Source organism: Engraulis encrasicolus, chromosome 21 (genome assembly GCF_034702125.1).
Source record: "Engraulis encrasicolus isolate BLACKSEA-1 chromosome 21, IST_EnEncr_1.0, whole genome shotgun sequence".
NCBI classification, from domain to species: Eukaryota; Metazoa; Chordata; class Actinopteri; order Clupeiformes; family Engraulidae; genus Engraulis; species Engraulis encrasicolus.
Genome location: NC_085877.1, coordinates 30,772,937 through 30,788,956, shown reverse-complemented (window position 1 = coordinate 30,788,956; position 16,020 = coordinate 30,772,937). Strand labels below are relative to the sequence as shown.

Below are 16,020 nucleotides of genomic sequence, written 5' to 3'. Positions count from 1 at the left end.
TAGTGGTTGGGGGGGGGGGCAGAATTGGGGCTGTGTGATTGGGATTGTATGTATTGAGATGGGAGCCATCTCAGATGATATTGTCCTGGGCCCAGTCAACGCTCTCAACTGTCAGGCCCGATTCGGAGCTTCCAGTGTTCAATATGCACACTCTTCGCTACAGACACATGGATTCACACACATCGTTGACCCATGAGACCCTTGCCTGCCAGTGCTCAATGCACAGACAATGGCACAGGTTCACACATTCACTACACTGACCCGTAACACACTTGCATGTCACTACTGTAAGCGCACAGATGCACATGCGAACTTGCACACTGCCAGACACACACACACACAAAGACCTAGATACTGGTGTTGTGCAGGACTGTTGTTTGTAGTTACTTATAGGAAATGTGTAGGTGTCATTTGATCGTGCAGTGCCCAGTCAAGGCTGTAAGGTTTGGAACTACATTTTTTAAAAAGTGATTGCATTCTAGAACAGTGTAACCTAAAGTTCCGCATGAAGCTCTATGGATGGACCCCAGATTTCTTGGAATGCTCATCATCAACTGCCAGATTTCTGTAACATCAGGTTTAGATTCAGTTTAAAGACAGGCTAGATCATTCTTGTCAAGCTGCCTGTAAATCTACACTGTTCCTTCAGGAGTGCCAGCAATTAATACTGTGCCAGCATTTGATATGTGATGATCATGCTCGTGCGGTCATATTTTTACATGGGTCGACCTGTAAGACGTATGAAATATGTCTGGGATTTTACTTTATCATGCCAGAATCTCTACCTTTACCGTTGGCTTTCTGTATTATTAATAGAACACCTCTGTGGCAGAGTATGATCGCGTCAGCTTTCATTCACAACTTACTGACCGATATTTGTGCCATATCTTCACAGAGTAATCATTTACTCAAGTTCATGTCCAGCAGCCGGCTTGTATACAACTAGGTTGCTTAACGATTATACTAAAAGATTACGTTTCACCCTCGTCAGTGTTGTGTCTGAACACTCTCCACTGTGTTGTTTGACTGACTACGCATGCTGACCTGTGCTCTGCACCAGGCCTGTCACAACCAGGCAGGCAAACTAAGTGATTGCCTAGGGCCCCCAGCTGAAAGCCCCCCCCCCAGTAATGACTGGGTATGTACTTGTATTCAAATGAGAACTTTGCGTGTGAGGCAAAAACCTCCCTAAATTCAGTGACCGAAAAGTGAAATGATATTGCTGTTTAAATCCCTCTTGAGGGGGCCCCTCACAAATATTTTTAAGAGAAACGGGGGGCCTCAAGAGGCCCTCTTTGCCTGGGGCCCCCAAATAAACTTGAAACCAACTCTGCTCTGCAGTAATGATTTGTGTGACTGAATATTTGTTTTGACAAAAGACACGGGGCTGGCCACTGTGGTCATGTGGTATACAGTTGTATAGACCAGCTGCTGTGATGGCATAGCTGGTGGTTTGTAAGTTATTGGTACATGACCTAGCCTACACTGTAGACCCTACAGCAGTGGTTCTTAACCTTTTTTTCTTAACCTGTGCCCAAGACAAGCCGCGCACCCCCAACCACAACGTCTACACGTGTAGGCACTAAAAATTTAAGTGATTAATTACAATGATTCTTGCGTTAGATATTAATCTCTTGTCATGCTAAAGTTTGGGAACCCTTGATCTGGCCTACAGTATTGTATAGGCCGGCAGCTGTGGAGTGTAGCTGGTCTTGTGGTTTCATATGATTGGTACATCATGTAGCCTAATTGAGGGGAGGCCTGTGTGGTCTATGTGGTGTATGTTCAGAGGGCTATGGACTGTTTTCTGTTATTGTTGCAGACTGTCCTCATGCAAAGGCGTATTTATTTCATGCAAGTGCATTCCGCATTGTAATGTATAGTATAGTAATGTGTGTATATATATATATAGTAATTGCTACAGTATGTATAGTAATATGTAACGTAACGTAATATGAATGTCGCCCCCTGTCTGCACGACAAGAGAGCTACAGAATATATTCTGTATGGTAATGTCAGAGAATTAGGGGTGTAAATAGTAATGTATCCATGCATCGATCCTACGGCCGACTATCGTATCGTATTGTGGGGCATTCTCAAGTATCAAAAATAATCGAATCGCTGGCCCCTGCCCAATGCCCTAGTTCCATAACATAGTAGAAGTGGAAACGTAATTGGAAAACTATCGAATCGAATCAAATAGTATCGTATCGTGGGGCATTCTTAAGTATCGAAAATAATCGAGTCGCTATATTAAGAAATTGATGTCGAATCGCTTCATCATGGAGGCTGTGATTTACACCCCGAGAGAGAATACAGAAAGAAAATCTTACTATATCTACTAATGTATAGTAATTGCTACGGTATATGTTGTAGTATGTAACATAATGTAATATGAATGTCGCCCCCTGTCTGCTTGGCAGGAGAACTACGTGCTGGAGCGGCAGGAGCAGGTGGCAGGCCAGCAGGAGCAGCAGCGGGAGGAGGAGGAGGAGGAGTACGACGTGATCCTGTGCCTGGGCATGACGCTGTGGGTGCAGCTCAACTGGGGCGACGCCGGGCTGCAGAGGCTCTTCCGCAGGGCACACCGACAGCTGCGCCAGGGGGGCATCTTCATCCTGGAGCCACAGCCATGGAGCAGCTACGCCCGGCGCAAACGTATCTCGGTACGGAGGGAGGTTGGGGGTCTTTACCAGAGATTCTTTAAGTATATAGAGATATGCCAATGTAATAGGTTGCTATGGGCACCTAACATGACCAGGTTCCGGTCTGCCTGAAGGGGCGTGTCATAATACTCCTAGCATTGAATAGAACAGTCCTTAGGTCTGCCTAGGTTTGCCTAAAGGGGGACCCCCCCCCCCCACCTCCCCCTTGCAATAATAGAACACGGAAACAATGAGCCAATGGAACCTCTCTCTCTCTACTCTCTCTGTCTTTACTGTATGTAAAGAGAGGGGGGCTTTAAATCATATCATGGGTAAAGGGGTATTCAAGGAGGTGGAGAGGGGAATGAACTAGTGCAGTGTTTCTGGCACCTTGTGTCTTTTTTGTTTTTTTTTTGGCATCATTTGTTGTGTGTTATGCGACAGCTATATGTACTGTATGTCCCAAGACAAATTTCTTTCGGAACGAATTAAAAGAATCTTGAGGCCCACGTGGGGAGAACGCTCGTGACGATGACGTAATTGCTGCGCCAATGGCTCTTGTCAGCGCTATGTTGTTGTTTAGTAACTGTCGGCGATTGGGTGAGAGCTGTTCAATCATTTCAAACCATAATTGAGTGCAGACTTCCCGCTTCCTGCCATCACGTCAGATCACACAACCTCCAGACCATGAATACGAAATGAAATGGTAGTATTATGGGATGGTCAGGACCAGGCTAGGGTCCTGGGTGGGTCGCCTAGCTGTGGTGTAAAAAATATATTAATTCACCCTTTTATTGTCAGAAACAAGACCCGGTATTGTGTCAAAGACACAGTGAGACATGGTTAAACCCAACTTCCACTAGTTGATAGACATGTTGCATGTCAGCATACACTGCAAATGCTAATGCATATTTTCAAATGCATGGATATATTTTTGAGAAGTATTTGAAGATTCTGACAGCGTGACAAAATATGGGGTCACTACGTAATGACCATGGAAAATTGTGGGTGCCAGTACTTTTCCAGTTAAGAACCGCTGAACTAGTGAACTCTACCTTGGTAATCCCCTGTCTACTGAGCTCTGGCTCGGTAATCCCGAGGAAACGCGTCTCGGCCCTAGAAGTGGGATGGGGAATTGGTCGTCTCTGCATGGGAGGCGGGATGGGGAATGGGCAAAGAATCATATAGGAGAGAAAGATATCCCAAACTCCACCCGTCCAATGCAAAGGAGTGTGCTCAAATTCGGTCTCCTAAGGGGGCGTTGTCCCCTCCTTCTTCTCTTTTTGTGGTGTTTGCACAAGAAGTGCGCTACCTACCACCATCTACAGTGCTAAGGGAACTCCATTTATTCTCAACCTCAAGACTCCGAAGTTCTCCTAACCGAAGGTGTCCTAAAGGGGCGTTCAGCGTCCACCCGACATCACATGGACACCAGAAAAGAACGAGCCTGAAGTTTGTTTCCCTCCTACACGATTCTTTGGAATGGGTATGAAGAGGTAATGGGCACGGTGGGAGGGGTTGTAGTGGGGGGGTTGGAGAGGTATATGTCTGCACGGCGGGGTACAGAAACTAACTTATCTCGGTACAGGGAGGGGGTTGGGATTGGGGAACGGGGATATGGAGAAGTATTAGGGGACAGTGGGGTATTTAGCTGGTGGGGAGCGGGGAGCTTTGGATGTCAGTACGGTGGGGGTGGAGGAGATTAGCTGTGTGTGTGTGGGGGGGGGGGGGGGTGGTTTCATCCTGGAGGGACAGAAAGCATCTCATACAGGGGTGTGGGTGAGGTGGAGTAAAGGGGGATGGAAATATGAATACCAATATGTGACCTTGCATCCTCCACTTGTGCTTATGGCCTCGTACTGGGAAGTAATATGTTGTGATGACATCACTGGCAACAGCATTTCAATATCTCGCAAAAGCTCAATTGTAAAGTCAATTTCTCATTTGCAAACTGGATGGTGAATGAAGGATAGTCCCCCAAACATTGTTGTGGCTAGGCTGACAGCGGGGAAACTTAATTGTTTTCTCCACGGAGGCTGGGCATCAGCAAAGCTCAGCAACAAGCTCAGTCACAGTATCATGTATACTACACTACACTACAAAGGTACACAATGGAGGTAGGGAAACAGTGATACACTACTTACATGTTCTCTCTCTCTCTCTCTCTCTCTCTCTCTCTCTCTCTCTCTCTCTCTCTCTCTCTCTCTCTCTCTCTCTCTCTCTCTCTCTCGCTGTTTCTAACCTGTAGGAGACCACGTACAGAAATTACTGCAGTATTCGCCTGAAGCCAGATCATTTCACCACCTACCTGACCTCTGAGGTGGGCTTCAGCAGCTACGAGCTCTTGGGGACGCCCTGCAGCACCAGCAGAGGTAGGACACACACACACACACACACACACACACACACACACACACACACACACACACACACACACACACACACATACATACTCATACCTGTAGTACACACACACACACACACACACACATGCATACACATACCTGTAGTACACACACACACACATACACACATACACATACCTGTAGTACACACACACATACATACACACACACACACATGCACACATACACACATACCTGTAGTACACACACACATACATACACACACACACACATACACACATACCTGTAGTACATACATATATACATACATACATACATACATTCATACCTGCAAACTCGTCACCTTTTGGTGACAGTCACCTTTTTCCTGGCCAATTAGGTCATTCACGTGAATAGAAATAGAACCCCCGCTGTACACTGTCACCTTTTTTTCTTTGACGAGTTTGCAGGTCTGATACATACATACATACACATACACATACCTGTAGTAAACACACACACACACACACACATACATACACACACACACACACACACATACACACCTGTAGTACACACACACACACCGCTTAGATTTCAGTTAGAATTCTGACTTTAGTCGGACCAAGCTAACAATTTGAATTTCTGTAAGTGCATTCACTGGCAGTGACTGTAATAAAGAATATACTGCATGGTGATGTCACAGAGACACGTGATCTATACTCTGTGTCTAAGAAGAACTTAGTCACTTTTGTAAGTCCATTGTGGGGAGTGTGACGATCTTGTTTCCAATTTGACTGCTATCTTCTCTGCTCATAGCTGCTTTACTCCTACATCTATTCATTCGTTCATCCGTTCATTCAAGTCTTTTTAATCCACCCTTCCTTTCCGTCTGGTGTGGACAGCTTCTATTTTTACTTATGAGGTCTTGCTCTCTCACTCTCTCTCCCTTGCGCTCGTGCGCTCTCTCTCTCTCTCTCTCTCTCTCTCTCCCTCTCTCTCTCTGCCCCTCTCTCTCTTTCACTCTCCCTTGCTCTCACTCTCCCTCGCTCTCTCTCTCTCTCTCTCTCGCTCTCTCGCTCTCGCTCTCTCTCTCTCTCTCTCTCTCGCTCTCTCGCTCTCGCTCTCTCTCTCTCTCTCTCTCATACACATTCTCTCACACACACACACACACACACCCTAACGGCCTGTTCTCTTCTCTTCTCTTCTCTTGTGTCCCATCCCAGGCTTCCAGAGGCCCATTTACCTATTCCACAAAGGCCCCGCCTCCAGCAGGAAGTGACTCGCCATGAAGACGGAGAGGGGAGACCTGCAGGGGAGTGATGCGTACAGGATGTGAAAGTGGACGAGTTTTGAAGAGGAGTATGCCTGGCTTGCCCCTCCACCATTCTTTTGGGTGGAAGTCATTGTAGTTCCTGCTGCCTTTTCCCTCATCTTCCAGCCTTGTGATGCAACATCTTCCAGCCCTGCGAGGCACTGTCACACACAAACAACGTTTTCATTGATAATAGAGTTTAATTCAATATCTCGCACAAGCACTTTTTTTTTCATTTGCAATCGGGATGTTGAATGGGGAAATGTCCCCCAAAAGTTGTTGTGCCTGGGCTGACGGTGGGGAAACTTTATTGTTTTCTCCGCGGAGGCAAGGCAAAGTGGTATCAGCGAAGTGCGAGTCCACAAGGGCGACTCGAGAACGGGAGCTTGGATAACGGAATATACCAATAGATTTCTTCAGGAAGGAGGTTCGACACTGAGGCACAAGGTGGGCGGCTGGAGGAAAGGGTGCACGGAACCAGAATGGCCACATTTGTAATGCTGCATGCTGTGCAAATCTACACAACACACATGCACACTTAGTCTATTCACACACACACACAGACACACGAGTGTAACATGGGAATGTTTCACGCAGGCCTAGCAGCCAATAAAGACAAGAATAGCATACGATTGCTAATCAATTGGTTGCTGCATCTGTAGCGACTACTTCATTAGCCCTTTTTCCATCAACAAGATGGCTCGGTTTAATGATGCAAATCAAGAAGTAAGTGTGACACACATGTAGTATATGAGTATATGGTTTTGTCGGAGAAGTGATGGAAACGGTTTGATGCAATATAGAATAGCCACACAGGTGCAGAAACTACGACTGGACCTGGCTCTAGAGTTCCAACGCTTGCTTAAACACCTGGTGTTTACAAGTTTATTTATTTAAAAAGGGACAGCATATATTACCAGCATTTAAACAAAAATGCTAAATACACAAGATTATAGCCATGAGGCTAATTTCCATCTTTTGTTGCTGGTGATGCGTCTTGTGCAGGATATTCTCTTTCCTATGTTCTAATCACAAACTGTATAGTCTATTCAGCTAAACAATGTTGATGGAAAAATCATCTGGTGAGTCAGAAAAATGCACATCAACAGGGTTGGTTTTGACGTTTTATTCTGCTAGAATTGTCCTGTTGATGAAAACCACATCTTGTATCGCTATAAAATAATGCGATTTAACTTTTAATACGCTTCGGAACGTGATGGAAAAAGGGCTATTGGCAGTCGCACACGTGTCACCAGCCAAATGTTGGACAATTCTCAACTCGGATCCAATGCATGGCAAATGAGGCCACAGTTCAGTGCCGTAGGGAGTGATCCAACTCAATGTAAAATGGATAGAAATGCAGCCGGATGTAGCAAGTTGACAGTTGTGTCTGAATTCCCCGTTACAGTGCAACCAGAATGCATTGTAATTTCAGGGTGCAGATTTCAGATCTGTGCAGATTTACACAGCATGTGGCATCGCAAAGTTGGCCAATGATTTCCCCCCCCCCCAAGAGTCCCCCAAGATTTTTTTCCCACTTTGAGTGGTACTCAAATTAGTTCCCCCTGTCCTTTCCTATTACTTGTATATTTCCTCAGCGTCACCCCGCCTCCATGAAGAAAAACATGAAGTTCCCTCACTGACAACCGAGGCAGAGCAACTTTTTGGGAGATTTCCACATTACACATCCCAATACAACTGAGGCAATGACCTTGGGATTGTGCTCTCTTTTTGGGGGGGCGAGATACTGAATACAACTTCGATCATCAATGACCTTGAGCCTTGCATCACAAGGTCACAAGCAAAAGGAAAGGACACGAGGAGTTGGTTTGACATGTACCCATAGAATGCACCCACCGGACTTCGATGATGGCTGATGAGTGACCCTCTGCCTGACTCATAATAAGCAAAGACACTTCTGGGAGCTCAGCCTCTGCCTATCCACAAAGAGACGAAGACAGGAGAGGAGAGGGGAGAGGACAGTGGGTAAGACTCTCCTGTCAGCCATCACCTTCTGTTGTCTTGCACTGCGACTCTTCCGTGTTCTTGCACTGCAACTCTGGCCCCCCGGGCGCCCTCCCTTCTTGGGACTGGGATGCCTGACTGACAGCTTTGGCTAGGCCCAGGACAAAATCATATGAATGATCCTGAAAAACGTCACTATGTCGAATCAAGAAACGCACTGCTTTTGGTGACTTTGGAGGCAGTGATCCGATTTCAAAAAGCCCTCTGACTCTGTCACCTTGACTCGCTAGCACACGCACACACACTCCCCACATCACTAAACATGCCAACATGCACGCTTGCAGCTTGCTGCAGAGACTCTCTTATTTCACACCCAATGCATTTGGTTTTCTTTTGGAAACATTTCTAATCTGCTTGATTTCTGACACATTTAGAGGTGTGTGATTGTGTGTACATATCAATACCTTCCTTTTGGGCTCCTTCCTTGATGACTTGACCATTGAGGACTCTCTTCAACCATGAAAATGTAACGGGGTATAAGGAGGAGGGAGGAGGAGGGAGGATTCCTTCCCTCTATTTCTTCTCCGTTTCCTTCACCGGAGGATGGAGGAACTGACTGGTTAATGGATATTGAGATGCACACGGCATTCTGTGACGCACTCCTCAAGAAACAAAATGGACGCCAAGAGATATGACGACATTCCGTCACTTTTGAAAGGCAAAATGGACACCAAGAGGTGTGACAACGTTCCATCACTTCTCAAAAACAAAATGGACACCAAGAGGTTTGACTTTTAGTGTTCAGTCGCTCTGCAGTGTCCAAAGGAAAACTAGAGCAGGTGGCCTCCTCCTTTCAGACAGAGAGACGGAGTCTCTGGACCGATTGTGTGTGTGTGTGTGTGTGTGTGTGTGCGCGCGTGTGTGTGTGTGTGTGTGCGCAGGACAGGGATCTGGACCCGCCTGATCATCATCATCAAGGGACATACACACACTGTTTGTTTGTTTGTTTATTTTGATGCCATTGTTATTTTTCGTCGCTTTCAGTGTTTAAAATCCATTCCGATGTAATTGGTGGATTAAATGATTCATGTCAAGTCCCTCTGCTTGGTTGGCGTTGGTTTTGTGTGTACAGTAATGCCTTTGGTGTCTCGGGAAGTGACACCCAACCATTTTGGGAAATAAGGTCATTTTACACCTCCCCTTGGCTTAAATAATTGAGTTTTACCATTCTACAACTATTCTCCGAGTCTGGCAATGCAAGTTCTGTATAATTCATCTTCTACGTAGTTAATCTATTGACTTGAATATATGATTCAATGATCAATTGCTAGTTTGGAATTAGAAGTTATATCACCAGACTTAGAGAACGGCTGGAAGAAGGAGAGGAGAAAGGTAGAACTTAATTATTTAACTCGAGTAAAGGTGTAAAATGAGCTTGGATGTGGTGTACAGCTTTAACCATTTTTGCCAGTAAACTACCCATTTTGAAATATGCCCCTGATAAAGGTCTTTGGATGAGGACGTTTCAAAAAAAGTTTGTGCTGCTTACAACTACACGCTTGTGGATCATGCCTTTAATTGGTATCATCATATCTGTGCATACATTATGTGCATCTGTTTCCCTAGGTTTGGAAAAGTGTCCCTGTAACATGTAGGCTCATGATGCACCAGTGTAATGCCTTACTTTGGAGTAATGGGTGTTTTTTAATGTAAACAAACCATGGCCCTATTAGAATATCCAGAATCTCAGAAAGGGCTGGACACAAAATGACTGCATTGTCCAGTACTGGCAAGTCAAGGGCAGCGGAGCAATACAACGGCGTGTTGAAATTGTTAGGAATTCTCCTTTAACGCAATAACATAATAGTACGACTCTCATTACGCCCCCCTCCACCTCCATTGGCCCGGAGGGAATGTGAAGGAATGCAAGGGGAGGTAAGGTGAGGAAGCTGTGGGATTCTGGGGTGTGTGTGTGTGTGTGTGTGTTGGGGGGGGGGTGTCCATTATCTGCCCAAGGGTTGACAGGTATGCCCCAAGCATGTCACAACCAGGCAAGCAAACTGGGCAATTGCCGAGGGCCGCAGCTGAAAGGGGCAGTGGTGAAGTCTACTTTTTATATGGTGGGTATACTGTATATTTTAGATTTTTTTTGAAGTGGGTATACTCTATATATTTGTGCTATTCAAAACAATGGATCAACCCATTTTAAGTGGGTATACTGAAATCCCTGAAATTTAGAAGTGGGTATAGTCCGTATACGCGCGTGCTACGTAGACTACACCACTGGAAAGGGGGCCCGGTGGTAATGACTGGTCATCTGGTTCTGTACTTGTATTCTGTGTGAGAGAGGCAAAACCTCCCTAAATTCAAGGACCAAAAAGTGCAATGAATGATGCGTCAATCAAAATCCCTCTTGAGGGGGCCCCTAACCAATATTTTGAAAAGGGGGCACCAAGTCCGTCTTTGCCTAGGACCCCCAAATACGTTGAAACGGCCCTGTGGAAACATCCGCGCTGTGAGGAGGAGCAACATGCTAAGTCAGAGGTGGGAACCTTTTTCATTCGAGGGGCCACTTTAAGTTAATCCGAGGACTGTAAAAGTCCTCCGAAGGCCGTACTATGAACACAAACCAGGATTTCCCCCTGCACTTTAGGCCTATATTGAAGGCAGCCACCTTTAAAACAGACCCCAGTTTCTCTAGGTCCCCTGAATATAACTCAATTGTGTTGCAAATATATTTTCTAAGAGTCCTTTACCAAATTTGTCATATTTCATGTGAAGCTGCATAACATTAAAATTATATTGTGGGCTGGATAAAACGGCCTCAAGGGCAGCAAACGGCCCTCAAGACATAGGTTCCCCACCCCTGTGCTTAGCAGTCAGTCGGTCCTGTGAGCACATCTTTTGAGTGACGGTATGCAGCTTCCAAATAATCAGGCTGCAGCCTGAATGTTTGCAAGTGAGAAACCCCTGTAGGCCTACGGTATGTGTAAATTTGTCACGGAATTTGCCTTCCGAATGCCCCTGCCTGTAAATGTACAAAGAGATTTGCAATGTCATTACTACGAGCTAGGAATTAAGATTAAGTCTACTACCAAGTCTACTCAACATGAGTATAAATATTGCATTCTGTCAAAATTCCGCACTTTTTCACTTTTGGACCATCAGGGGCTCCCTGGCAGGTGGAGGCCCATAGTCTGCAGCCATATCTAGCCTGTCCATTGATCCAGCCCTGAGTACGGGTAGATGTGCCCTGTGCCTGTGAAACCCTGGGTCTGCGTCTCAGCCCTTTAGAGGTCGGGGTTAACCTGACAAGCCAGACTAAATGTGAGATTAAATGTGAATAATAAATTAAATGTGTCTGGCCCTGATCAAAAACACATCGGAAAATTGTTGATGGGAAAAACTTGAAGTTTTTCACACTGTGTCTGTGCCCATTGGCCAACGCTTTGTCATCACTCCCTCAAAATCCTGTCCGCTTTGCATCCAAACATTCAAAACAAATCTCCTGCGTTGTGATTGGTCCGCCAGTTTCAGGGCATTGAGGCACTAGGTGCGATCGACTTGTCGTCAACGCATGCATGCGCATTTAGACAGCAATGCACCCTGGATGAAAATGCTGCATGACGGTTAGATTTCCTGTCAAACTTCGAAATTTTGTCGATGTTGCGTCGACGAGGTGACATGTCACATGGTGTCAAACTATCGCGGGATGAATGCGACTGCAGTCAGATCTTGCAACCTCTGCAGTTGCTTATCCCCTTCAACGCTCGTCTGCGGACTGCCTCCGAGGTCACGCACCCATGAACTGGTTGGTCAACAACTCACTCACGTGTGTATATGGGTCTTGTCTCACACCTCTACACGAGTTTGCGCAGGTCCCCACTTCAACACCTCCTCACTGCCTGTCCCCCCACTCCTCACACGTGGTGTGTTAGTAGAGCAAACCGGTGCGAGCTCATCGTCTCGTTTATATTTGTGGCCAACTTTAAATGCGCTGTATTTAATAACACCCACATCGTGACAACAAGTTCTCGCTCACGTGCTTCGTCAATGTTGATCGACAGCAACAAAAGTCGTATGGGGCTATTGACCCAGTCGGCACCTCTGGGCCCACCCATGAAATCGCTTGTTTTCCCCCACGTTTGCTCCACCCGCTGTATGTAGTGACTAATTAATATGCCTAATGACTGGCAGTAATTGGCACCACACGACCATGGGTGGAGCATTCGGAGGGGGAAACACTAGGTGCGATCGATTTACTGCAACGGCTGTATCTGCATTTAGACAGCAATGCATTCTGGCTCAAAAACTTGCATGACGGTTAGATTTCCTGTCAAACTTCGAAATTTCGATGATGTTGCGTCGACGAGGTGACATGTCACATGGTGTCAAACTATCGCGGGATGAATGCGACTGCAGTCAGATCTTGCAACCTCTGCAGTTGCTTATCCCCTTCAACGCTCGCCTGCATACTGCCTCCGAGGTCACACGCCCATGAACTGGTTGGTCAACAACTCACTCACGTGTGTATATGAGTCTTGTCTCACACCCCTACACAAGTTTGCGCAGGTCCCCACTTCAGCTCCTCCTTACTGCCTGTCCCCCCACTCCTCACACGTGGTGCGTTAGTAGAGCAAACTGGTGCGAGCTCATCGTCTCGGTTCGTATTTGTGGCCGACTTTAAATGCGCTGTATTTAATAACACCCACGTCGTGACAACAAGTTCTCGCTCATGTGCTTCGTCAATGTTGGTCGGCGGCAACAAAGTCGTACGGGGCTAATGCAGTCTCATGGACGGGCCAGAGGAGCAGACTGGGGGTATTTCTCAAAACCTAGTGGGCACACTTCCAAGTGTGCTCAGCCTAATTAGTCACGCACAGTGATTTGATAGTCTTTGGTGAACTCTATGAAGTATCCAATCACTGGGCGTGACTAATTAGCCTGAGCTGAGACTTGGAAGTGTGCGGACTAGGTTTTGAGAAATACCCTGGGTCAATTGTCTGAGGCCCACTCGCGGGCAAAAATCATTTTGTCCGCTGGCGGGTGGGGCTAGTTTAGGCTAGAGATGGGATTTATGGCTCTTTGACGGGATCCGGATCTTAGTGGCTCGTTCCTTTTAAAGCGCCGTTCAAAAAACTGTCTCTTTTGGCTCATTTCTAAATTATTTATTCAGTGTTTAGAATGTAATATTTTGACTCCACCTCAAGGTAATTTTGCCCAAACAACAAATGATTATTATCCGGCTTCTAAAGACCGTTTTTGCCACTCTTTAAGGCACACAATTGTGTTTTTTCCCCAAATTGAATTACTCTGGTCGAGGTCACATGCTTAAAATGAATGACAAATGAACGAAATAACAGTCGAGTGGCTCCCCCAGCTGTGATCCGGTTCCCATCGTTCACTTCAGGGAGCCGTTCAAAAGAACCGGCTCGTTCGTGAACGACACACCTCTAGTTTAGGCTATAGGCCAGGGTTAGAGATGGGATTGATGGCTCCTTGACAGCATCTGGATCATAGTGGCTTGTTCCTTTCAAAGACCCATTAAAAACTGATGTTTTAATGATTTTAATGTAAAGAGATACTTGTGAAATCTGAGTGTTAGGGTTTAGGAAGTAGGCCTAGTGCAATGGATAACATTCTTGTGCATCAGCAGTTGAAAATGTAAAAGTGTTCAACAGATGAGAAATGAACCGGTGAATCGGGCCTTTGTTTAGCCACAAATGAGGAGAAAGATGTTACATCAGCTTGCCTATTGCTGACATACAATATTTAGGTCTATTTTTCAGGTCTGTTGTGGAGTAATGTACAGTAACTGTACTCTACTGTACTGTAGGCAGCAGTTTACAGTACTGTAGGCAGTAGTTTCCTATGCAGCAGTTTACAGATGAACGTCACACAAAATGATTCCCAGGTTGAGTGATTACCCTACAAAGCTTTGAAAGCAAGTGAATATGTAATCTGTGATGTATTTTGATAATCCTTGAGGAATCGGATTTAGGTGGCCGTATCATATCCCTTATATATTCAATGATAATTACATAATAATAATTGCTGGTATATCACAGTTCATATGCATGGAGCCCCAAGTGTTTGACAGTTTAATAGATAATGATACAATTTGGTATGAACTGACCATATACCATGTTTGCAATGTAATGTGTGCAATAGATTCAATAGGAATGGAGTTAATCAATTATAACTTAAGTGGGCCTAGCCTACTGATCAACAACAGCGGAGTAGCAACAGCACTAACATTGAACATCTGTCCTCAATCATGATGTCACTATACAACTTCCTGTATCCCTTATGACACCTAGTGGAGGCTTGTGGAAATCCATTTGAAAACAAAGCCCAAGTAGGCCTATGGTTCATAGACAAGCCTCTCATTAGATGTTATACATAGGTTTTTCATTTACAAACATTTGTGTTGTGAGGAGAGGCAAGATGCTAAGCAGCCAACCACGTGAGCTCATTTTTTGACCGACAGCAGTCTCGCAACAATCAGAGGTTGAACAGTGCACATCTATGGTTGTGCAGCCAGGGATTGTTTACAAACGGTAAACCCATGTATGTATACCCAGATTTATACCCAATTCAAGGGACATTAGTAAATTCCCCCTTCACCAGAACTGACAGCTCATTGCATTGGGGAGAGTATTTTTCATTTGGAAGATACTATAACCCATATGTTTTGATCACTATTGGCCTCAGCAATAGCTGTACATGGCACAATTGGGGCAATTGCTGGAGTTCTTGTAATCTTGTAATATTATGACAAACTGGATGCACATTGAAAAGGGAAGAGTTGTTGTATTTGGTAGTTGTGGTTTCCTGTTGTTTAACCAACATATCCTGTTATAGGCCTAGGAGCAATACCTACAACATTACAGTGATACATGTACTGTTTAAATGGGTCAAGAGTTGTATTCTCTGAACACTACATTGTATTGCCTTTTGAAACCAAACACAGTCATCAAAAAGACAGGATGAATTCAGCGACAAACTTTTTAAATGATTATAAAATTTGGACAATAACAAACGGAAGGAAGCAGGAAACAAGTCAAAAGATGGGAGTTTCCCTTCTTTCATCAAAAGTGCTTCACGTTGATGCTGTGTTCTATATTCTCTGGGTCCAGGTAGCAGTACTGAATGTGTGTGTTTGTGTGTGTGTGTGTGTGTGTGTTTGTGCGTGCGCGCATGCCTGCTCATATTAAATATGAATATAAATCATGTTATCTATATTTTCCAGGACCAGGTGCTTGCCGTGCCGTGTGTGAGTTAAATGGTGATGCTGTTTTCTATGTTCTCCGGGTCCGGGTGTACGCTTGCATGTTAAATAGTGATGCTGTTCTCTATATTCTTGGGGTTCAGGTAGGCTAAATAGTGATGCTGTTCTCTATGTTCTCGGGGTCCAGGTGCATGCCCATGTGCGTGTGTGCGTGTGTGCGTACGTGTTAAATAGTGATGCTGTTCTCTACATTCTCGCGGGCCAGGTAGGTTAAATATTGATGCCAGATGTGTGCATGTTACATGTGTGTTAAATAGTGATGCTGTTTTTCAATGTTTTCGGGGTCCAGGTGAGTTAAATAGTGACGCCGTTTTCTATGTTCTCGGGGTCCAGGTGCATGCACGTGTGTGTGCCTGTGTGCATGCGTGCAAATAGTGACGCTGTTTTTCTATGTTTTCGGGGTCCAGGTGTGTTAAATAGTGATGCTGTTTTTCAATGTTTTCGGGGTCCAGGTGAGTT

The 16,020-nt window shown here is 45.3% G+C and overlaps 1 protein-coding gene across 1 annotated transcript in view; it reads left to right on the top strand.

Annotated features, from left to right (window-relative positions):
* LOC134437119 (7SK snRNA methylphosphate capping enzyme-like) overlaps positions 1–9,367 on the top strand; it is a 16,665-nt gene extending 7,298 nt beyond the window's left edge. Inside the window, exons 3-5 of the mRNA XM_063186572.1 lie at positions 2,424–2,666; positions 4,894–5,017; positions 6,217–9,367. Of these exons, the coding sequence (XP_063042642.1) occupies positions 2,424–2,666; positions 4,894–5,017; positions 6,217–6,272 (423 nt within the window). The 3' untranslated portion in view covers positions 6,273–9,367. The remainder of the gene's footprint in view (positions 1–2,423; positions 2,667–4,893; positions 5,018–6,216) is intronic.
* The last annotated feature ends 6,653 nt before the right edge of the window (positions 9,368–16,020 follow it).